The sequence below is a fragment of the Taudactylus pleione genome, unplaced genomic scaffold (genome assembly GCF_031769625.1).
Source record: "Taudactylus pleione unplaced genomic scaffold, aTauple2 ptg000244l, whole genome shotgun sequence".
NCBI classification, from domain to species: Eukaryota; Metazoa; Chordata; class Amphibia; order Anura; family Myobatrachidae; genus Taudactylus; species Taudactylus pleione.
The window spans coordinates 7,479,134-7,495,832 of record NW_028284646.1 but is presented as its reverse complement, the minus strand read 5'-3'; the positions used below and the strand labels follow the sequence as shown (position 1 = coordinate 7,495,832).

The following is a 16,699-nucleotide window of genomic DNA, read 5'->3' as shown; positions in this document are numbered from 1 at the left end:
TTGTGACTGACAGAGTGATGAAGAAAAGCTGTACATAACTAGATTTACCATTCAAAGATTACATAAGAGAATTATTATCCAATAATACATTTACCTTCACAAGTAGGTAATAAGCCTTCAAACTGGAGCTGGGTAATCAGTTTGCAGGTTAATATGTCATTTCCTTTTAACGTAAACCCTGGGTGACACTTGTATTTTACAAAATCCCCTAAAATATATTAACAAATAAAAATTATATTTTCAATCTCAAGATATATACAAAACTGCAAAATAACATACAACATATTTAAACTATGGTATTCAGAAAACAGTTTCCATACAATAAGCTTTATTAACTTGCAAAATGCATTCATAGAAACAGTGAGCATTACTGACTAACAGTTCTGCTGTGATTCCTAACTGCCACAAACATACAAAATGAATCATCTTTTCAATGTTTCCTGGAGGAGGGGAAAAACACACTGATTGAATATTTGTGTATGTTTTATTACAGTAAACATTTTATTTCGGAAAGCACTGTTTACTGCTGGTGATATATGATCACACAAGTAATCCCTACAGTAAAATTTTCATAAATCGTTAGACTTGTAAATTATTCAGAATAATTGTTTCCTATTGTCTATGTACTGTAGACATATGTAATAGTGCAGGCCTGGCCAACCTGTGGCTCTCCAACTTTTGTGAAACTACAAGTTCCAGCATGCCCAGACTCAGTTTGGCTTTTGGCTTTTAGGGAATGCTAAAACTGTGGCAGGGCATGCTGGGATGTGTAGTTTCACATTAGCTGGAGAGCCACAGGTTTGTCAGGTCTGTAATAGTGCATAAACTTAAAAATACTAAACCCAATATATACCAATTGCCAGCAATCATTTTTATACTAAACACTTTCATATGTGTATATATCGGCACTCTTCTGGTCTTGGTTCTCCTACTGCTTAAGTACTCTTAGAATTGTATTCCAAATAAGTTACTGGTTTGTTTTTCTTGAAAACATGAATGATGTACTGTAGGAACACTGTAGATCTGACTCTATGTTGGAAGGATCTGCTGACTCTATGTTGGAAGGATCTGCTGACTCTATATTGGAAGGATCTCTGTGCATGGACAGATAATGGTGAGTTTTTGCATACAGCGCATGTGCAGCTGTGAACTTATCTATTTTTGTGTATCTTCAACCTTTTTTGAGTTGGACAGAACTTGGCCTGATCTTTCATGAAATTGGGCATTTCAGGGCTGGAACTGGGTGATGACAATGTGATTGCATGGAACTGCCCTGAATTACAGGAGTGTCAAGCACGGCCGGACTGCCACACAGGTGTTCAGGGGAAATCCCTGGTGGGCCACACTGCCTGAGGGCTCCATCCCCTCCACTAGGAATGGATCAGTATCATGAATGAAATTGGGTGCTTGAATTGTTTCCATGGAAACTACACCAAGATTGGCCAACCTGTCAATCAAAGTGGGTTATTCTTACACACCCCTGTCCTCTCCTTTATAAAGGGGCCCTGTTCTTTCTGATCTTTGCATGCCCTCTGTAATGGTTCGTTAAGTTCCTCTATAATGTCTGTCCACAACCCCTTTGCTGGCTAACCAGACCCCTTAAGCTTGAGCCCCTACCACTCCATTCCCTGGAGGTCCTTCATGCCCCATCTGACAATGGTGTATTTTTAAAGTGATTATGAGTCACATGCAAGATGAGGGGAAGCCTGTTTCTAATGAATCTCTTGCACCTAGCATGGGCTGGTGCAAGTGGAGATTCTAATGATGATGATTGGCATAAAAACATTGGGTGGCACGGCTTCCCATTTGCAGATGCATGTATCATCACATTAACCCTATAGAATCTTAGCATAAGGTAGTAAATTTTGCTTCTGCGACTGCCTACAATTACAGTCATTTTGCGTATAACACAGAATCAGGTCCGGAGTGCGTAAATGCCCATTTTGTAACCTTTAATTGGCTACATTACCCTCTATATTTAAAAAAAAATGTAGTTGACTGCTACAGTACACTTTCAATTGAATTTATTTGTCCAGAAAGGAGAATGCAACAGCCAGGATGTAGATTTTTTGTTGCATGGTCCATTTTCAAAGTCTGTTTTCTGATTTGAACTAATGATCCATATTGTTTTTTTGTCCATTAACAAGTATTTGATGGGTGCTGTTTGCACAATGTGTGAAATGAGGGAGAGTAGAGATTGCTGAACAACACAATGGAGAAAAAATGGGAATGTACAGCTGGCAAATATCATGTTTTCCAAGATTTCCATCAAGAAATTCATCCGGTTTAAAATAACTGGCTAACTGCACAGTACATATTGTAGTTTTCTTTAAAAAAACAAACAAAATAAAACAACTGAATTTCTGTTCTCTTATATGCTGTGTAAAACACATGTAAACAGTTTAAATTAGTTAGAAATGTACAAGGAAAGATCATGTCTATAGATAAGCAAAATTTCTACATTATTTGATTTTGTGGCAACTAAGATGACAATAAGGAAAGAAGGGGAAAGGAAATTAAGTAATATAAAAATACCTATTTCAAAATCATCATCATCAGAAATTATATCCGCTTCTGGCACAACGGCTGGAGGCTGGCATTTTTTAAGTGGGTATGCTGCAAGACAAAAACAAATATGATCCTGCATATTAGTACCAGAAAGGTAAAGTTTTGTTATCTTCTATAGTTTTAAGTAAAACTCTGGAAATGCTACTACAGAATGCTCTAAGACTGAAGTATTTTAATTGCTCACAGAACGTATTTCCTGAACATTATAATACATTTAATATTTTTAATATGTGTGTCCTACCAACTTTTCTGTGATTTATTCTGTGCTATATGGGGGGAAGATAAGGTCACCTTAAGTTGGCAAATGTTTAATGTTTTGTAAGTTAAACACAATTAAATTACTTATTGTAATATACATAGTCTACATAAAGTTAATGTAATACTGCAATATTGATATAGGAAACTGACCATGGAAATTAAGTACAAAGAATCCACCAGTAGAAAAGTCACTGTGAAATCTGATAAGTACTTGGTTAGATGAGCTATAAGCGGTTTCCAGTGCTGTATTTCCACTAAAAACTCCAAGATGGGGAGAGTTCTGATCAATTCCATCCCTGCAAATGATGAAGAATATATTAAAATTGTAAATAGTATTATGAATAAAGTAGTAATTACATGTAAACATACACACACATACAGGAGCGCCGAGAGAGGGGGGGAGCGGGTACTAATTACCAAGGCCCTGGCTTGCTGGAGGGGCCCGGTGGGGGCCCGGGTCCGGCACTGCTCCCCCCCTTTTACATCACAGCAGCACAGCACACACTGCTGTGTGCTGGGCTGCACTGGGAGACTGCTCGCAGCTACTAAGAAGAAGCCAAAGCAGTCTCCTATGCCTATGGGGGGGAGCGATCAAGCTGATCGTGCCCCCCACTGGTTATGCACCAGGCTGAGGGAACGGTGCTGCAAAACATTTTTTACCTATGGGGGCGTGGCCACACCTCCCACGATTAGGCCATGCCCCCTTTACCCAGGCCTTGAGTGGCTCTTGGTGGGCCTGCACACATACATACAGTAAACACATAAATAATAATGTATATGTATAAGTATGTGTTGAAATCTTATTATGATTTTAAAGTCAAGTAACTTTTGGATACTTGTATACATTTCTAGGCATTTTCTGAACATTTTCTAAAGAAAGAGCAAAATAACATACATTTTACCTTGGAACTGTATCCTTTAAAAAACCATTCTCTATGTTCTTTAGCTGTTACTCAATTGGAATACAAAAAAGCACCATGTTGTTACCCAGGAGACCTTTGACAGCATCAAACATTCCTTTTATGTTGTCTTCGTAGTCAGCAATGTCTGAATTTTAACGGAATCCTCATCCTTTTGTGATGTGTACTCAAGTACATCAGAGATTAGCAAGGGGTTGTTTGAAATCATTTAACTCATGGCCTGTTCTTCCTTTATCATAAGCCTTTTTTGGCCACCTGAGTCTACTACATAAGTTTAGTACCAAATCCCAAAATGAAAACTGAATGTACAATAGCTCTTACAGTAACAAATGGTTTCAATTAAATTCCTTTATACATTCTCTGAAAATACATGCTATGACTACATAGGGGGATTTACAGTAGATTGTCAGTAGGTTCTAGCTAAAGGAAGTCCAATTGCTAATATAATATTATAACAGGTATGTTGTACACACTAGGAAATTTGGGTCAATGATTTATGATATTAATAGAGAATTTTGTTGAAAACCGAACACACCTGAACTATGGGGTTCAAAGTCGAACAGAGTCACAGCTCGGATCTCTTTTGTGGTCAGAGTAGCACAGATCTAAAAGCAGAATCTTGCATATTTTGGATTCCATTTAAGTCCCTCCCTCATGATTTCAGGTGTTGTGAGGTGGTCAAAATTGACTGGAAATGACTTGAAATTAATGTTATTGATGTTAATCATACTGTAGGATCCAAAACAGGTCCACGTCATATTATTTTAGCTGCTTTTATAAATTTTTAATGAAATCCAGAACCAAAATAGAACCAAAGCACTTGAGGGTGGTTTTGCCATAACCAAAACATGACATTGATTTAGAACTAAAAACCACAACACTGGGGCCTGTGCACATTTCATGTTTTTAATGGCATATAAGGTTTGAAGAAAAAGATACACTGTCACATTGTTTTTTTCAGGTCCACAAATTATAATTAAAATAATTGATTATTATTAATACCTTAACATTATTATTCTAATCTGTGACACTTAAAAATATCTGCAGATTTTCTTTTTAGTGATTTTACACGTTATATTCTGCTGTCCCTAACTTACAAGGATACTGCCTGGTTCTAAAAATGTAACCCTGGAAATATTTCTTTTGTTTCAGTAATAAACAACTTTAAAATAAAATATTTTTTTTTCATGCTAGACATTTTTCTTATCATCTATGCTCATTATCTAGGTCTTAGAAATTAATTTATATGGAAAGTAGTTATTTTAAATACAACAAAGTACACTTTTATAACATTAAACATAAATGAGAAGCATTTTAGCTTTTAGGACTATTGAGAAAATGTCACTTATAAACTGCATGGCTGAACAAGAAAGCATTTTATTTTAAAATGTTGGTACCCTTATCATTTATCTGTTTAAGTTTAGTTTAGCTTTAACCCACCACTACATTGGTTAATGTTATACTGTACTCCAGCAAATTACTGCATATGCTTCAGTTTCTTAAAAATAGGATTTTGGTACTTACCGATAAATCCCTTTCTCCGATTCCACAGGGGACACTGGAGCCTCAGTACAATGGGGTATAGGAGTGTGTTAACCGGGAGCTGGCACCTTTAAATAAAAAACTACAGGTAGCTAGCTCCTCCCCCTCTATACCCCCCCAGGTCAGTCTAAAAACAACTGTGCCCGAGGGGAGCTGAAAAGTAAGGAGAAGGAAACAGAAAAGCTACATTAATCACATATACATAAGAAAACAACATGTACATGAAAACAAGAACAGGTCAGTCAAACAACATTAAACGCAGCATCTGAACCTGTAAAACAGTAACAATGCAGGTAGAACAGCGTAGGGAGGGTGTCCAGTGTCCCCTGTGAAATCAGAGAAAGGGATTTATCGGTAAGTACCAAAATCCTATTTTCTCCTTCATCCACCAGGGGACACTGGAGCCTCAGTACAATTTGGACGTCCCAGAGCTTAAATCCCAGGTGGGAGAGCGCTGAGAGCCCTGCAACACCGCATGGCCAAACTCCAAAACAGAGGCCGCAAAAGTATCAAAACGATAGAATAGTAGGAAGGTATGCGTGCCTGACCAAGTGGCATCTCTACAAAGCTGGTTTAAGGAAACCCCGCGAGCAGCTGCCCATGAAGGACCTACCGAGCGCGTAGAATGCGCCGTAATAGGATCCGGTGGTTGTTTCAAAGCCACCACATATACTTGCCTAATAGTGAAGCAAAGACATCTAGAAATGGTCTGTTTGGAGGCCGGCCAACCTGGATGGGCCACATCAAACCGAATGAACAAAGCATATGATTTACGGAGGGAGGCAGTCCTGTCAACGTAAATCCGGAGTGCTCTGACAACATCCAAGGATCTTAAATTGGAAGAGTCATCCTTAAACACCGGAACCACAATAGGCTGGTTTATATGAAAAGCTGTCACCACTTTTGGAAGAAAAGCCCTTTGAGTACGCAGCTCCACCCTATCTTCATGGAAAACAAGATAAGGAGGACGGCAGGGTAAAGCACTGAGTTCTGACACACGCCTTGCCGAAGCGAGTGCCAAAAGCAGAACCACCTTCCAGCTTAAGTACTTTATCTCCACTCTCTGTAATGGCTCAAAGGTATCAGACTGGAGGAAGGCCAACACCAAATTAAAATCCCATGGTGCCATGGGAGGCACAAAAGGAGGTTGAATCCTCACAACTCCTTGGAGAAAAGTCTGTAAATCCGGGAGCAAAGCCAATTTTCTCTGAAAGAAAATGGACAACGCGGATACCTGTACCTTTAATGAACCAAGACGAAGGCCTGCTTTGAGACCAGCCTGAAGAAAAAAGAGACGTGATACCTTAAAGACTGACGGAGGAGAACTACGTCTCTCACACCAAGCCACATATGTCTTCCATATGTGGTAGTAATGTTGAGAAGTGACTTCTTTCCTAGCCCGAATCATTGTGGGAATCACACTAGACAGATTACCCTTTTTTCTGAGGATGGCCCTTTCAGTATCGATGCCGTCAAACGAAGCCGCCTTAAGTCACGATAAACAAATGGGCCCTGAAGAAGGAGGTCGTCCTGAAGAGGCAGTGGCCATGGCTCGTCTATTAACAGATTCTGTATCTGGGAGTACCACGCTCATCTGGGCCAATCTGGTGCTATCAGAAGCACCTTGATCCCTTCTCGCTTGATTCTTTGAAGCAGACACAGAATGAGCAGAAACGGAGGGAAAAGGTAGACGTAATGAAACTTCCACGGAGCCATCAGTGTGTCTGCTGCAGCTGCTCGTGAGTCCCTTGTTCTGGAGTAGTAAACTGGTAGTTGGTGGTTTAACCTTGATGCCATAAGGTCGGCTTGAGGATAGCCCCACCTCAGAGTTAGTTGCTGGAACACCTGAGGATTGAGTGACCATTCCCCTGGATGAACATCCTGCCGACTGAGGTAGTCGGCCTCCCAGTTTTCTACTCCTGGGATGAAGATCGCAGAAATCGCTACTGCAAATTCCTCTGCCCAAAGCAGAATCCTTGTTACCTCCCTCATGGTGGCTCTGCTTTTTGTGCTGCCCTGGCTGTTTATATATGCCACTGCAGTGGTGTTGTCTGACTGGACTGTGATTGCCTGCCCCTGAAGCAGCGGATGTGCCAGCTGGAGAGCATAAAATACCGCTCTCAACTCTAGGATATTTATGGGCAATCTGGCTTCCTGCTGCGTCCAGTGCCCCTGAAAATGCTTTCCCAGAGTCACTGCTCCCCTGCCTCTCAGGCTTGCATCCATGGTGAGGAGGGTCCAATCCCACACTGCAAACCTTTTCCCCACCAGCAGGTGGGGAAGGTTCAGCCACCAAATGAGAGATGTTCGAGTCTGAGGCATCAGGAAAACTCTCTGATGGAGAAAGAGGTGGGATACTGACCACTGGGAGACGAGATCCAGTTGAAAAGGCCGGGCGTGAAATCTTGCATACTGAATCGCCTCGAAAGCCGCTACCATCTTCCCATGAAGGCAGATACAGAGATGTACAGACACTCGGTGATGTTTTAAGACCAGGCACACCATATGCTGAATGGAGGCAGCCTTGTCTTGAGGCAGGAAAACTCTTTGCTGTACTGTGTCCAGTATCATTCCCAGGAATAGTAAACACTGTGTAGGGATCAGGGAGGACTTTTTGAAATTTAGTATCCATCCATGTTGTAGGAGGATGCTCTGAGTTAAGCGAATGTCCCTTAACAGCCAAGCTTCTGAAGAGGCCTTTATCAATAGATCATCTAAGTATGGAACAATGACGACTCCCTGACCATGCAGTAGGGCCATCATTGCCGCCATAACTTTTGTGAATACTCTTGGGGCTGACAAAAGTGCGAAAGGTAGGACCTGGAATTGAAAATGTGACTCTAGGACCGCAAAACGAAGAAAGGCCTGATGGGGGGGCAGATTGGGATGTGGAGATAAGCGTCCTTTATGTCTAAGGACACCAGAAACTCGTTCCTGTCGAGACCCGCTATAACGGATCGGAGAGATTCCATTTTGAATTTGAAACTTGAAGATGAGTGTTTAAATCCTTGAGATTGAGTATGGGCCTCATGGAGCCGTCCGGCTTGGGCACCACAAACAGGCTGGAATAAAACCCTTGACCTCTCTGGTGGGTCGGAACATTCAGTATTACCTGAGACAATAAAAAATGTTGTATTGTCTCCTGAATTTCTCCTCGTTTTTCTGCAACTAGAGGTAAACCGGCCCTGAAGTCTAATTTCAGGCCGTGAATAATGATGTCCCTGACCCAGGCATCCTGGCAAGACTGGATCCAAATGTCCTTGAATTGTAAAAGGCGTGCCCCAACCCTGGGATCCCCCAAATGAGAAGGAAGGGTGTCATGTGGCAGGCTTGGCAGCTGCCTTGTCCTGCTGAGTGTTGGAGGCGGCTGATGCTGGAGCTCTACCTCGGCCTCTGGAACCTCTTGAGAAGGCTGGACCTCCTCTGGAATGCCCTCTAAATCTTCCATAGACACGAAATGATCGAAAGGAGGGACCTGTCAAAGGTCTTCTACTAGGAGGAGGAGCTGCAGATGGTAGGTAAGTGGATTTCCCACCTGTAGCTTGAGAGATCCACTTATCTAATGCCGATCCAAAAAGTACCTCCCCAGTAAAGGGAAGGGCCTCTACCGCTCTCTTGGACTCTGCATCTGCCTGCCATTGATGCAGCCACAGAGCCCTTCTAGCAGATATAGCTAATGCTGAAGATCTGGCGGATAGATTACAAATGTCCTTAGACACTTCCCCGAGGAAAGCAGCCAACTCTGCAATCTGATTGGCTAACTGAATTCAGTCGTCAGTTTGCGTACCTTTCTTAATCCCCTCAGCCAGCTGCAGTGCCCAGGATTCAATGGCCTTATTTACCCAGCAACTAACTAGTGCTGGACAAATCAAAACCCCTGCAACTGTATACAAGGATTTCAATGTGTGTTCCATCTTCCTATCTGAGGTTTCCTTTAGGGAAACCACGCCAGGCACCGGAAGCACTGTTTTCTTAGAAAGACGGGCTACTGATGGGTCCACTGCTGGAGGAGTTTCACATAATCTCCTACTGTCAGGTGGAAAAGGGTAATAAGACAGATTTTTCTTAGAAATTTGAAATTTTTTGTCTGGGTGTTTACATGCAGAAGAAAGAATCTCATCCAGCTCTTCTGATGCTGGAAAGGTAACAACTGTTTAAATCTTTTACCGAACATAGATGGTTTTTCAGTAACCTCTAAATCCTCTACATGCAACACCTGGTGTACTGCTGAAATTAAAGCATCCACGCTTTGAGATGCAGGTTCGGGGTCCTCAGGAATGTAAGTTTCCTCTTCCTGAACCTCACCCTCTTCAGTTTCCTGCAACTCCTCATCTGACTCAACCCAGTGCAAGGGATTATGAATCAATCTCCTACTAAGGACCTGAGCAGGAGAAGAAGAAGCAGGTGGGGCCTGGGACATTGCTTTTGTAAGTCCCTCAACAGATCTGGCCAGAGAGCGAGCCCAATCTGGTTCAGCTGTTGTTTGTCTCAGCCTCTCCCTGTCCTTACGAGCTGCTTCCAGCTCTCATGACAGATTTGATATAACTGCAGTCAATTGATCAGACCACCTAGGCTGGACTACAAGATCAGTATCTTGAGGTAAAAACACACATTTATCACACAGTAAGGAAGTATTAGACTGTCCCTGTGTGAATTTTTCACCACAAGACTTACATGAAAAAGACTTTGGTGCAGCTTTAGACCCCTTGGTAGACATGTCTCTAGTACCGACACCACACCCATGCACACAGAGAAAAGGACAGTAATGCAATAACAGATTTTTCAATCACACTACACAGAGACCCTGCTGAAAGGGGCACAGAGGGAAATAAACTATAATGTTTGCAGTGCTAACAGAATAGTGCTGATAACAAGAATTAAATTGCAAGTGCTGATAAACAGAGTACTAGCCTGATTCCTGACATAGCTCTCTCTCTACCCTGTAGTGCGTGTAAAATGGTCACCAGCGTCCTTCTGGAAGCGCTGAGGCTGCTGGGAGGCAGGAGCAGAAGGAAAACTTAGGCTCCTCCCCCACTGCTATGGCACTCTCAGCGCTAGCGGAGCGCACTGTGAATGCCTTCCTAAATACTTGTCCTGGCTCCTCTGCTAACCAGGGAGCCAGGGAACACTAACCTTATCCCTGCCTGTGCTGCCGGCGGCAGGCATATGCTACTGGGTCCCGCGACGTGCACTGCATGCAGCGCGTCTTTGGGTACCCAAGAAACTGAGGTCTCTGTAGCAGGAGACCTCAGCACAAACCGCATGCAGCAGCGGTGAGGATCTCCCCGGCAGCTCCCTCAGCGCAGACAGGCAGGGGCAGTAGGCTTCCTGCCTGTCCTCATGCTGATAGAGATCATATTTTCAGAGCCCTAAGGAGGCTTACGTCCGGCTCCCAGGGCACATTTTTTAGACTGACCTGGGGGGGTATAGAGGAGGAGGAGCTAGCTACCAGTAGTTTTTTATTTAAAGGTGCCAGCTCCCGGTTAACACACTCCTATACTCCATTGTACTGAGGCTCCAGTGTCCCCTGGTGGATGAAGGAGAAACTGGATAAAAAGTTAATTTAAATACAGAATGAAAGATAGACAACCCATAGCTTCCCAAATGTTGCTGATCTAAAACCCTATCATGTTGTATGATAGCTTTTGTCACAGAAATGCTTACTTACTGAGCATTGCAGCTCAATAATAGTTGCTGAAGGCCTCTAAACATGTTCAAATATAGTCATGTTAAATATAATGGTGTAATGGTGCATTACTGTCTTGCAGCACTGAGGTCTTGGGTTCCATTCCCAACATGGTTTTAACAATGGTGTGGAGTTTGTAAATTCTTCTCATGCTTGCGTGAGTTTTCTCCTGGTACTTCAGTTTTATCCCACACTTCAAAAATATTCTGGTAGGTTAACTGACTCCCAATAAGACTATTAACTCTTGTGTGTATGTGTGTTTGTGCATGTGGTAGAGAACATAGGGCCTGATTCAGAGCCGTTCGCTATTTGTGGTCGTTCGTTCAAAAACAAGGGGTGGCTATTCAAATGATCCGTTCGCAAATTGCAGTCTGTTCCCACCTCTAAGTCTGAACGAGCGAGCAAAACATACGCTCGTTTTTTTGATAAAAACGCCCCCTGGCCGCACGCACCATACGTCATGTCCGCTATTTATTAGATTAATCGAGTACATCGTACAGCGTATGAACTGCTCGCTATTCTTGTGGTTGGTGTTTTCAACCGCTATTTTGCGAGCAGTTCTGGCTTTAAAATAACCCAGTGACGTGGTCAATGACGCTGCTGTATTAATTATGCACACCCATAAAACGCCCGTTTTGACCTTTAAGCACGCCTGCGTTCGGATCTCCACTCCCCATTTTCAAGCACCTTCCCCTGTTACCACCCACATACGCCTCATTCTGTCACTCAAAATAGCAGGCATTCGCTATATTGCGAGCACATGAATTTCGGCCGCACTGACTGGTTCGCGCATGCGTATAACGATCCGTACGCATGCGCAGATGTGCGAACATCGCTCGGAACGAGCGTACTGCCGCTAGCGAGTGGCTCTGAATGAGGGCCTTAGATTGTAAACTCCACTGGGGTAGGGACTGATATGAATGACTAAATATTCTCCGTTAAGTGTTGTGGAATATATGTACACTATATAAATAACTGATGTCATACTATAACTTTGGGAAAACATGTATATTGTAAGGAATAATTGTTACAGGTATTAGAAGGCTCCTTGGATTCCTAACATTGTTATGGCACTGAAAAACTTTACACTATATTATTATATTTGCACTAGGGCGAACACAATTCCACATATATTTTATATACCTGTGCACATGCAATATGATATCTTATATTTTCTGTCCCATGGTTTTGCACTTTTGAGTTCTCAGTAGAATATTTACAGTATAATTTGTTCTAGCAAACACAATGTTGTGACATGAAAAATGTGTTGTTCATACTTACTGCAATACATTTCACACTGTATTAACCAACCTTCCCATATTATTACTAATACAATCTCAAAGTATCAAAGAGAGAGGTAAAATGTTAGTGATTGATTACTTATTTAATGTGCGCTATGCATGTATCTATAAAAATGGATTAGTTTTCCAAATTCATGTTCTGACCTTATGTGTTATTATTTTACTTCTTAAAAATGTCAAGCTGTAGTCCCACATCCATTACATACTTGCAGAGTCAAGGAAAAATAATCAATTTAAAAGCAATTTATTTACTATGGGTCACATACCATACTGCAATGTAATCATTCACTTGCTCGGTCTGGAGTAAAGTAAAGTTAATATAAACCCCATGACCCTGAGGAACAGAAATAAACCAGGTACAGTCCTTTGAATTGGGATATTCATCTGGAAATCCTGGTGAGTAAATGGTGCCATTCTCTGATGACACATTATATCCGCAAGGTGCTGCAAGGGAAACAATATACATTAAATACAGAAATAACCAAAAGCTTTCATACTCATACAAACTGAGCTTTAATATGTAATCAGATCTTTGGCAGATATTTCTCTATGGGGGAATTTAATTCAATGTAATGTGATGCCCATCATTACCACTATGTCCAGCTATGCACATTACCGTCTCTTACGGTACACATCAATAATTATCCCTTGTACCTCTATGGTGTGCGAGGTAAGAGTAGCAAAGATATTGGTGCAAAGTGCCAACAAACCACTGTTCAAGATGCACTATCTGCACCTCACCATATTGAATTCCCCACTAGTCCTGGTAATATTTTAGCTATGTACACCCTTTAGAAGACAATTTTGTATTTCACACTGAGGCCTATTTTCTTTCTTAAATTTGTAAGTACTTATTTCAGGCATTTATGTGGAAACCAAAACTGTTACTGTGGTAACAAATATTTAAAATGCCAATGGATGAAATACTGTACAAAGATTTAAAGGATTTCATCTCTAAGTATAATCAATTTGAATAAATCAGTGGGTTCCCAGGAATCACATAATATTTTAGGACATTATCAATAGCATTAAATAGACTCAACATGAATAAATGCTCAACATGAATAAATGTCAAACAAACTTGCAAGACAAAGTGCCAACCAAACAGCTCCTAACTGTTATTTCTCAAATACAGTATGTAACATGACATTTAGGAGCGGAGTGGTTGGTACTTTATCTCTCTCCATGGCTTAGTACAACACCCCCTTAATGTTTTACTGCCACGATGATCCTGAAAAACATTGTGCACCTACTGCATGGACAGAAGAGAAATGCAGATTCAATGACATTTCAAAGCGAAAAGCAACTTATCCACAAAGTCAGTTATACAAATTCAAATTTGAAATTCAAAATATAATTTGATGGTTTATAAGGTTGAGGGATACAGGTTCACTATATAATGTAAAGTACTGATAATGTCTCCCTGTTTAAATAAGGAAAAGGTAATATTGGTTCTCTCTTTGAATTTGGAGTGTTCCCAACAGATATGATTGCAGCCATACATTTTATATTACCAACCTTCCCATTTTCCTAAGCCATTATTGGTCACAGAGAGGCACTTTTTTCCAGTAAGATAATATAGTTTTATTAACATCACAAAAAAGCATGAAATGGCTCTAACTAGAACACTGACAGGTAAAACCAAGGAGAAGAACAGAAAAGGCTACATTCTGTTATACTACACATATGAAAATGCTTATGTTCCACTTTACAAATATTTAATGTAGCTATTAGTTTTGTTTAAATGAGGGTACAGCGTGCTCCACTTCATTTAAGCCAGCCACTATAAAATGAGCATTGTTAAAGTTCTTTCATGGCTACAAAAGTTATTGACTATTTTTTCTTCAGATTATTAACCTTAGCAACAAAGGTTTTGTGAAGCAGAAAAAACAGACCCAATCATTGCACTATGAAGAACTGCTGAATACTTACACAATAATAAAACATTAGGGCTAATGAATCACACAGTAAATTGTCCAATTTATGCCATCATACTTAGTTTTCTCCAGAGAGCCTTACTGAATGTGTAAGAACCAATGCGTATCTCCAAAACAATAAATAATTTTATACTTTGCTGTTTATACAGATGCATTAATGTTAAATAAAAAAAAATAGTTTACTGACAAAAACTGTAATTATTTGGAAAGTCAGACTTCAGTACATTTCAGTTCTCTATTAATTAATCTTAAAGAAATGAGCCATCAACATTGTTTTGTGAGGCACTTTAAAAGGAAGTACTTGGCAGACAAGCTCTCAAGATAATGTACTTACCTTCACATTTTGGAAAAGGATAGTTCCAATTTCTATTAATACCATGTTGGCAAGTGAGAACAGTGTGTCCTATCAAAACATATCCTGGATAACATTCAAAAGATATTGATTGTCCCACGCTATAATCAGAATTAATGATGTACCCATTCTTAAAAGGATGAGCATCTGGACAGTTTTGCAATTCATATGCTGAAAAATAAAGTCAAAACTTGAAAGAGAAGGTAGTGATAGTCAGGGGAAAATTTACAAATACAACCTTTTATAAAACAGTATCAGTAAAGGCAAACACTATTGACTCAATGCCAAACAAGGCCAGAGTACTGCTAACTATTAATAACAATGTATACATATTGATCACATTTACATTTATATGTGTATACACATATATATATATATATATATATATATATCTATCCAGAACAGGTCCGCACTCGCATCTCCATCCAAGACAATGTTCAGGGTGCTCTCCACTTGAAACCAGATGGATCCAAGGAAACACAGTCAATTATAGATAAAAGGGCACTCACCAGAGTTGTTCATAGGCAACAGTAAAATTGTATGCTTTTCTTTCAAAAGCAGGTTGTCGACGTTTTGGTCAAACATTACCTTTATCAAGACCAACAGCAAAACAGCATTAGTTTACCAAAGTAACAGCTGTTTTGCTGTTGGTCTTGATAAAGGTCATGTTTGACCGAAACATCGAGAGCCTGCTTCTGAAGGGTAAGCATTACATTTTACTGTTGCCTATAAACGAATCTGGTGAGTGCCCCTTTATCTATAATTGACTATATATATATATATATAGATATATATATATAATAATGTTGAAAGAAATGGCCACTCGAAGGACCACTATTTAAATTAGGGTGCCAGGATACAAAAAATATAAATGCAGAAAAATGGCACTCCTAACTAGATTCAAACACCAGAGTGTTTATTAAAAATCCATACCATGTACAGCGATGTTTCGGGCAGCTGTGTGCCCTTTCTCTAGCTTGAGAAAGGGCACACAGCTACCCGAAACGTCGCTGTATACTGTACATTGTATGGATTTTTAAAAAAAACTCTGGTGTTTGAATCTTCTTATTAGTGCCATTTTTCACACCCTGACGAAAATTCAACAGTAAGAGCATTGAAATGTTGGTTACACACAGCAGTGTCTGTCATCTTTTCCTGAGTGCCGTTGTTTTTGATATCTGTGGATGTGGCTACATGAGGTTCCATGCTAGTACCGAGAGGCACCAGATAATAACATTTCACCTTTTGCTTATTTTGTATATAGAGGAGTGCCGCTTTTGAGATATTTGTTTATATATACAGTGTATATATATATATATATATATATATATATATCCCTTTCTAATAAGTTTTATTAACTGCTCTTTTGTTGAAAGAAATTCTTACATGTATATCGCTACAAGCCATTTATTGAAATATAAGTAAAATACAGTGAATAATTGTGGGCTTCTTTCTTGTATATGGATAAATTAGCTCCCAGTTTGAACCTTAAAAATTAACCTTCCTCACATGGACTAATTTGAGGTGCGGCATTAGAAAATGTGGGTTGTGGCTATGCAATAGTAGCAAGCACACTTTGTGTGATTAAACATTTACTAGTTTCTAAAATGCACAGAAACAATGACAAAAGACTAAGTTGTGAATCCTGTGCTCACAACCGGACAAAAATAGTTTATTAGAGAGATATTTTTTGCAAAAACTGTTTAAAATAAACTCTGGTTCTTACAAAATGAATACAATTTATGAACATAAATATAAATAGTATAATTCAATAAAAATTGTTCATAATTCAAAAGTATATAATATAATATTCTGTATGAATAAGAATCAAACCATAAATCTTTCATTAGAAACATAAATGGGTACATTATTATATATATTCTGAAATTTTGCCACAAAACTCATAAAAAGCATATTAACTTCTTAGTCCCCATTGTAGAAGTATAAAAATGAATGAAGATCCTATGTCTCACTGATATATTTGAATATCACCTTTGTCCATCTAAAATAATGTGGCATTAAGATGCTGTAATTAAGTCTGAGATGACACATTACTTTCAGTAGGAAATGCACGTGTTACAGGGAAACATAGATTTTCATCAAAAGTAATATATCACATTATTACAGCTTCAAAA

At 39.9% G+C, this 16,699-nt stretch overlaps 1 protein-coding gene across 1 annotated transcript in view; it reads right to left on the bottom strand.

The window, feature by feature from the left end:
* CSMD1 (CUB and Sushi multiple domains 1) overlaps positions 1 to 16,699 on the bottom strand; it is a 1,974,400-nt gene that overhangs the window by 227,956 nt on the left and 1,729,745 nt on the right. The window contains exons 42-46 of the mRNA XM_088479751.1: positions 14,547 to 14,735; positions 12,542 to 12,719; positions 2,977 to 3,122; positions 2,536 to 2,616; positions 95 to 208 (exon numbers count right to left, since the gene is read on the bottom strand). Of these exons, the coding sequence (XP_088335877.1) occupies positions 95 to 208; positions 2,536 to 2,616; positions 2,977 to 3,122; positions 12,542 to 12,719; positions 14,547 to 14,735 (708 nt within the window). The remainder of the gene's footprint in view (positions 1 to 94; positions 209 to 2,535; positions 2,617 to 2,976; positions 3,123 to 12,541; positions 12,720 to 14,546; positions 14,736 to 16,699) is intronic.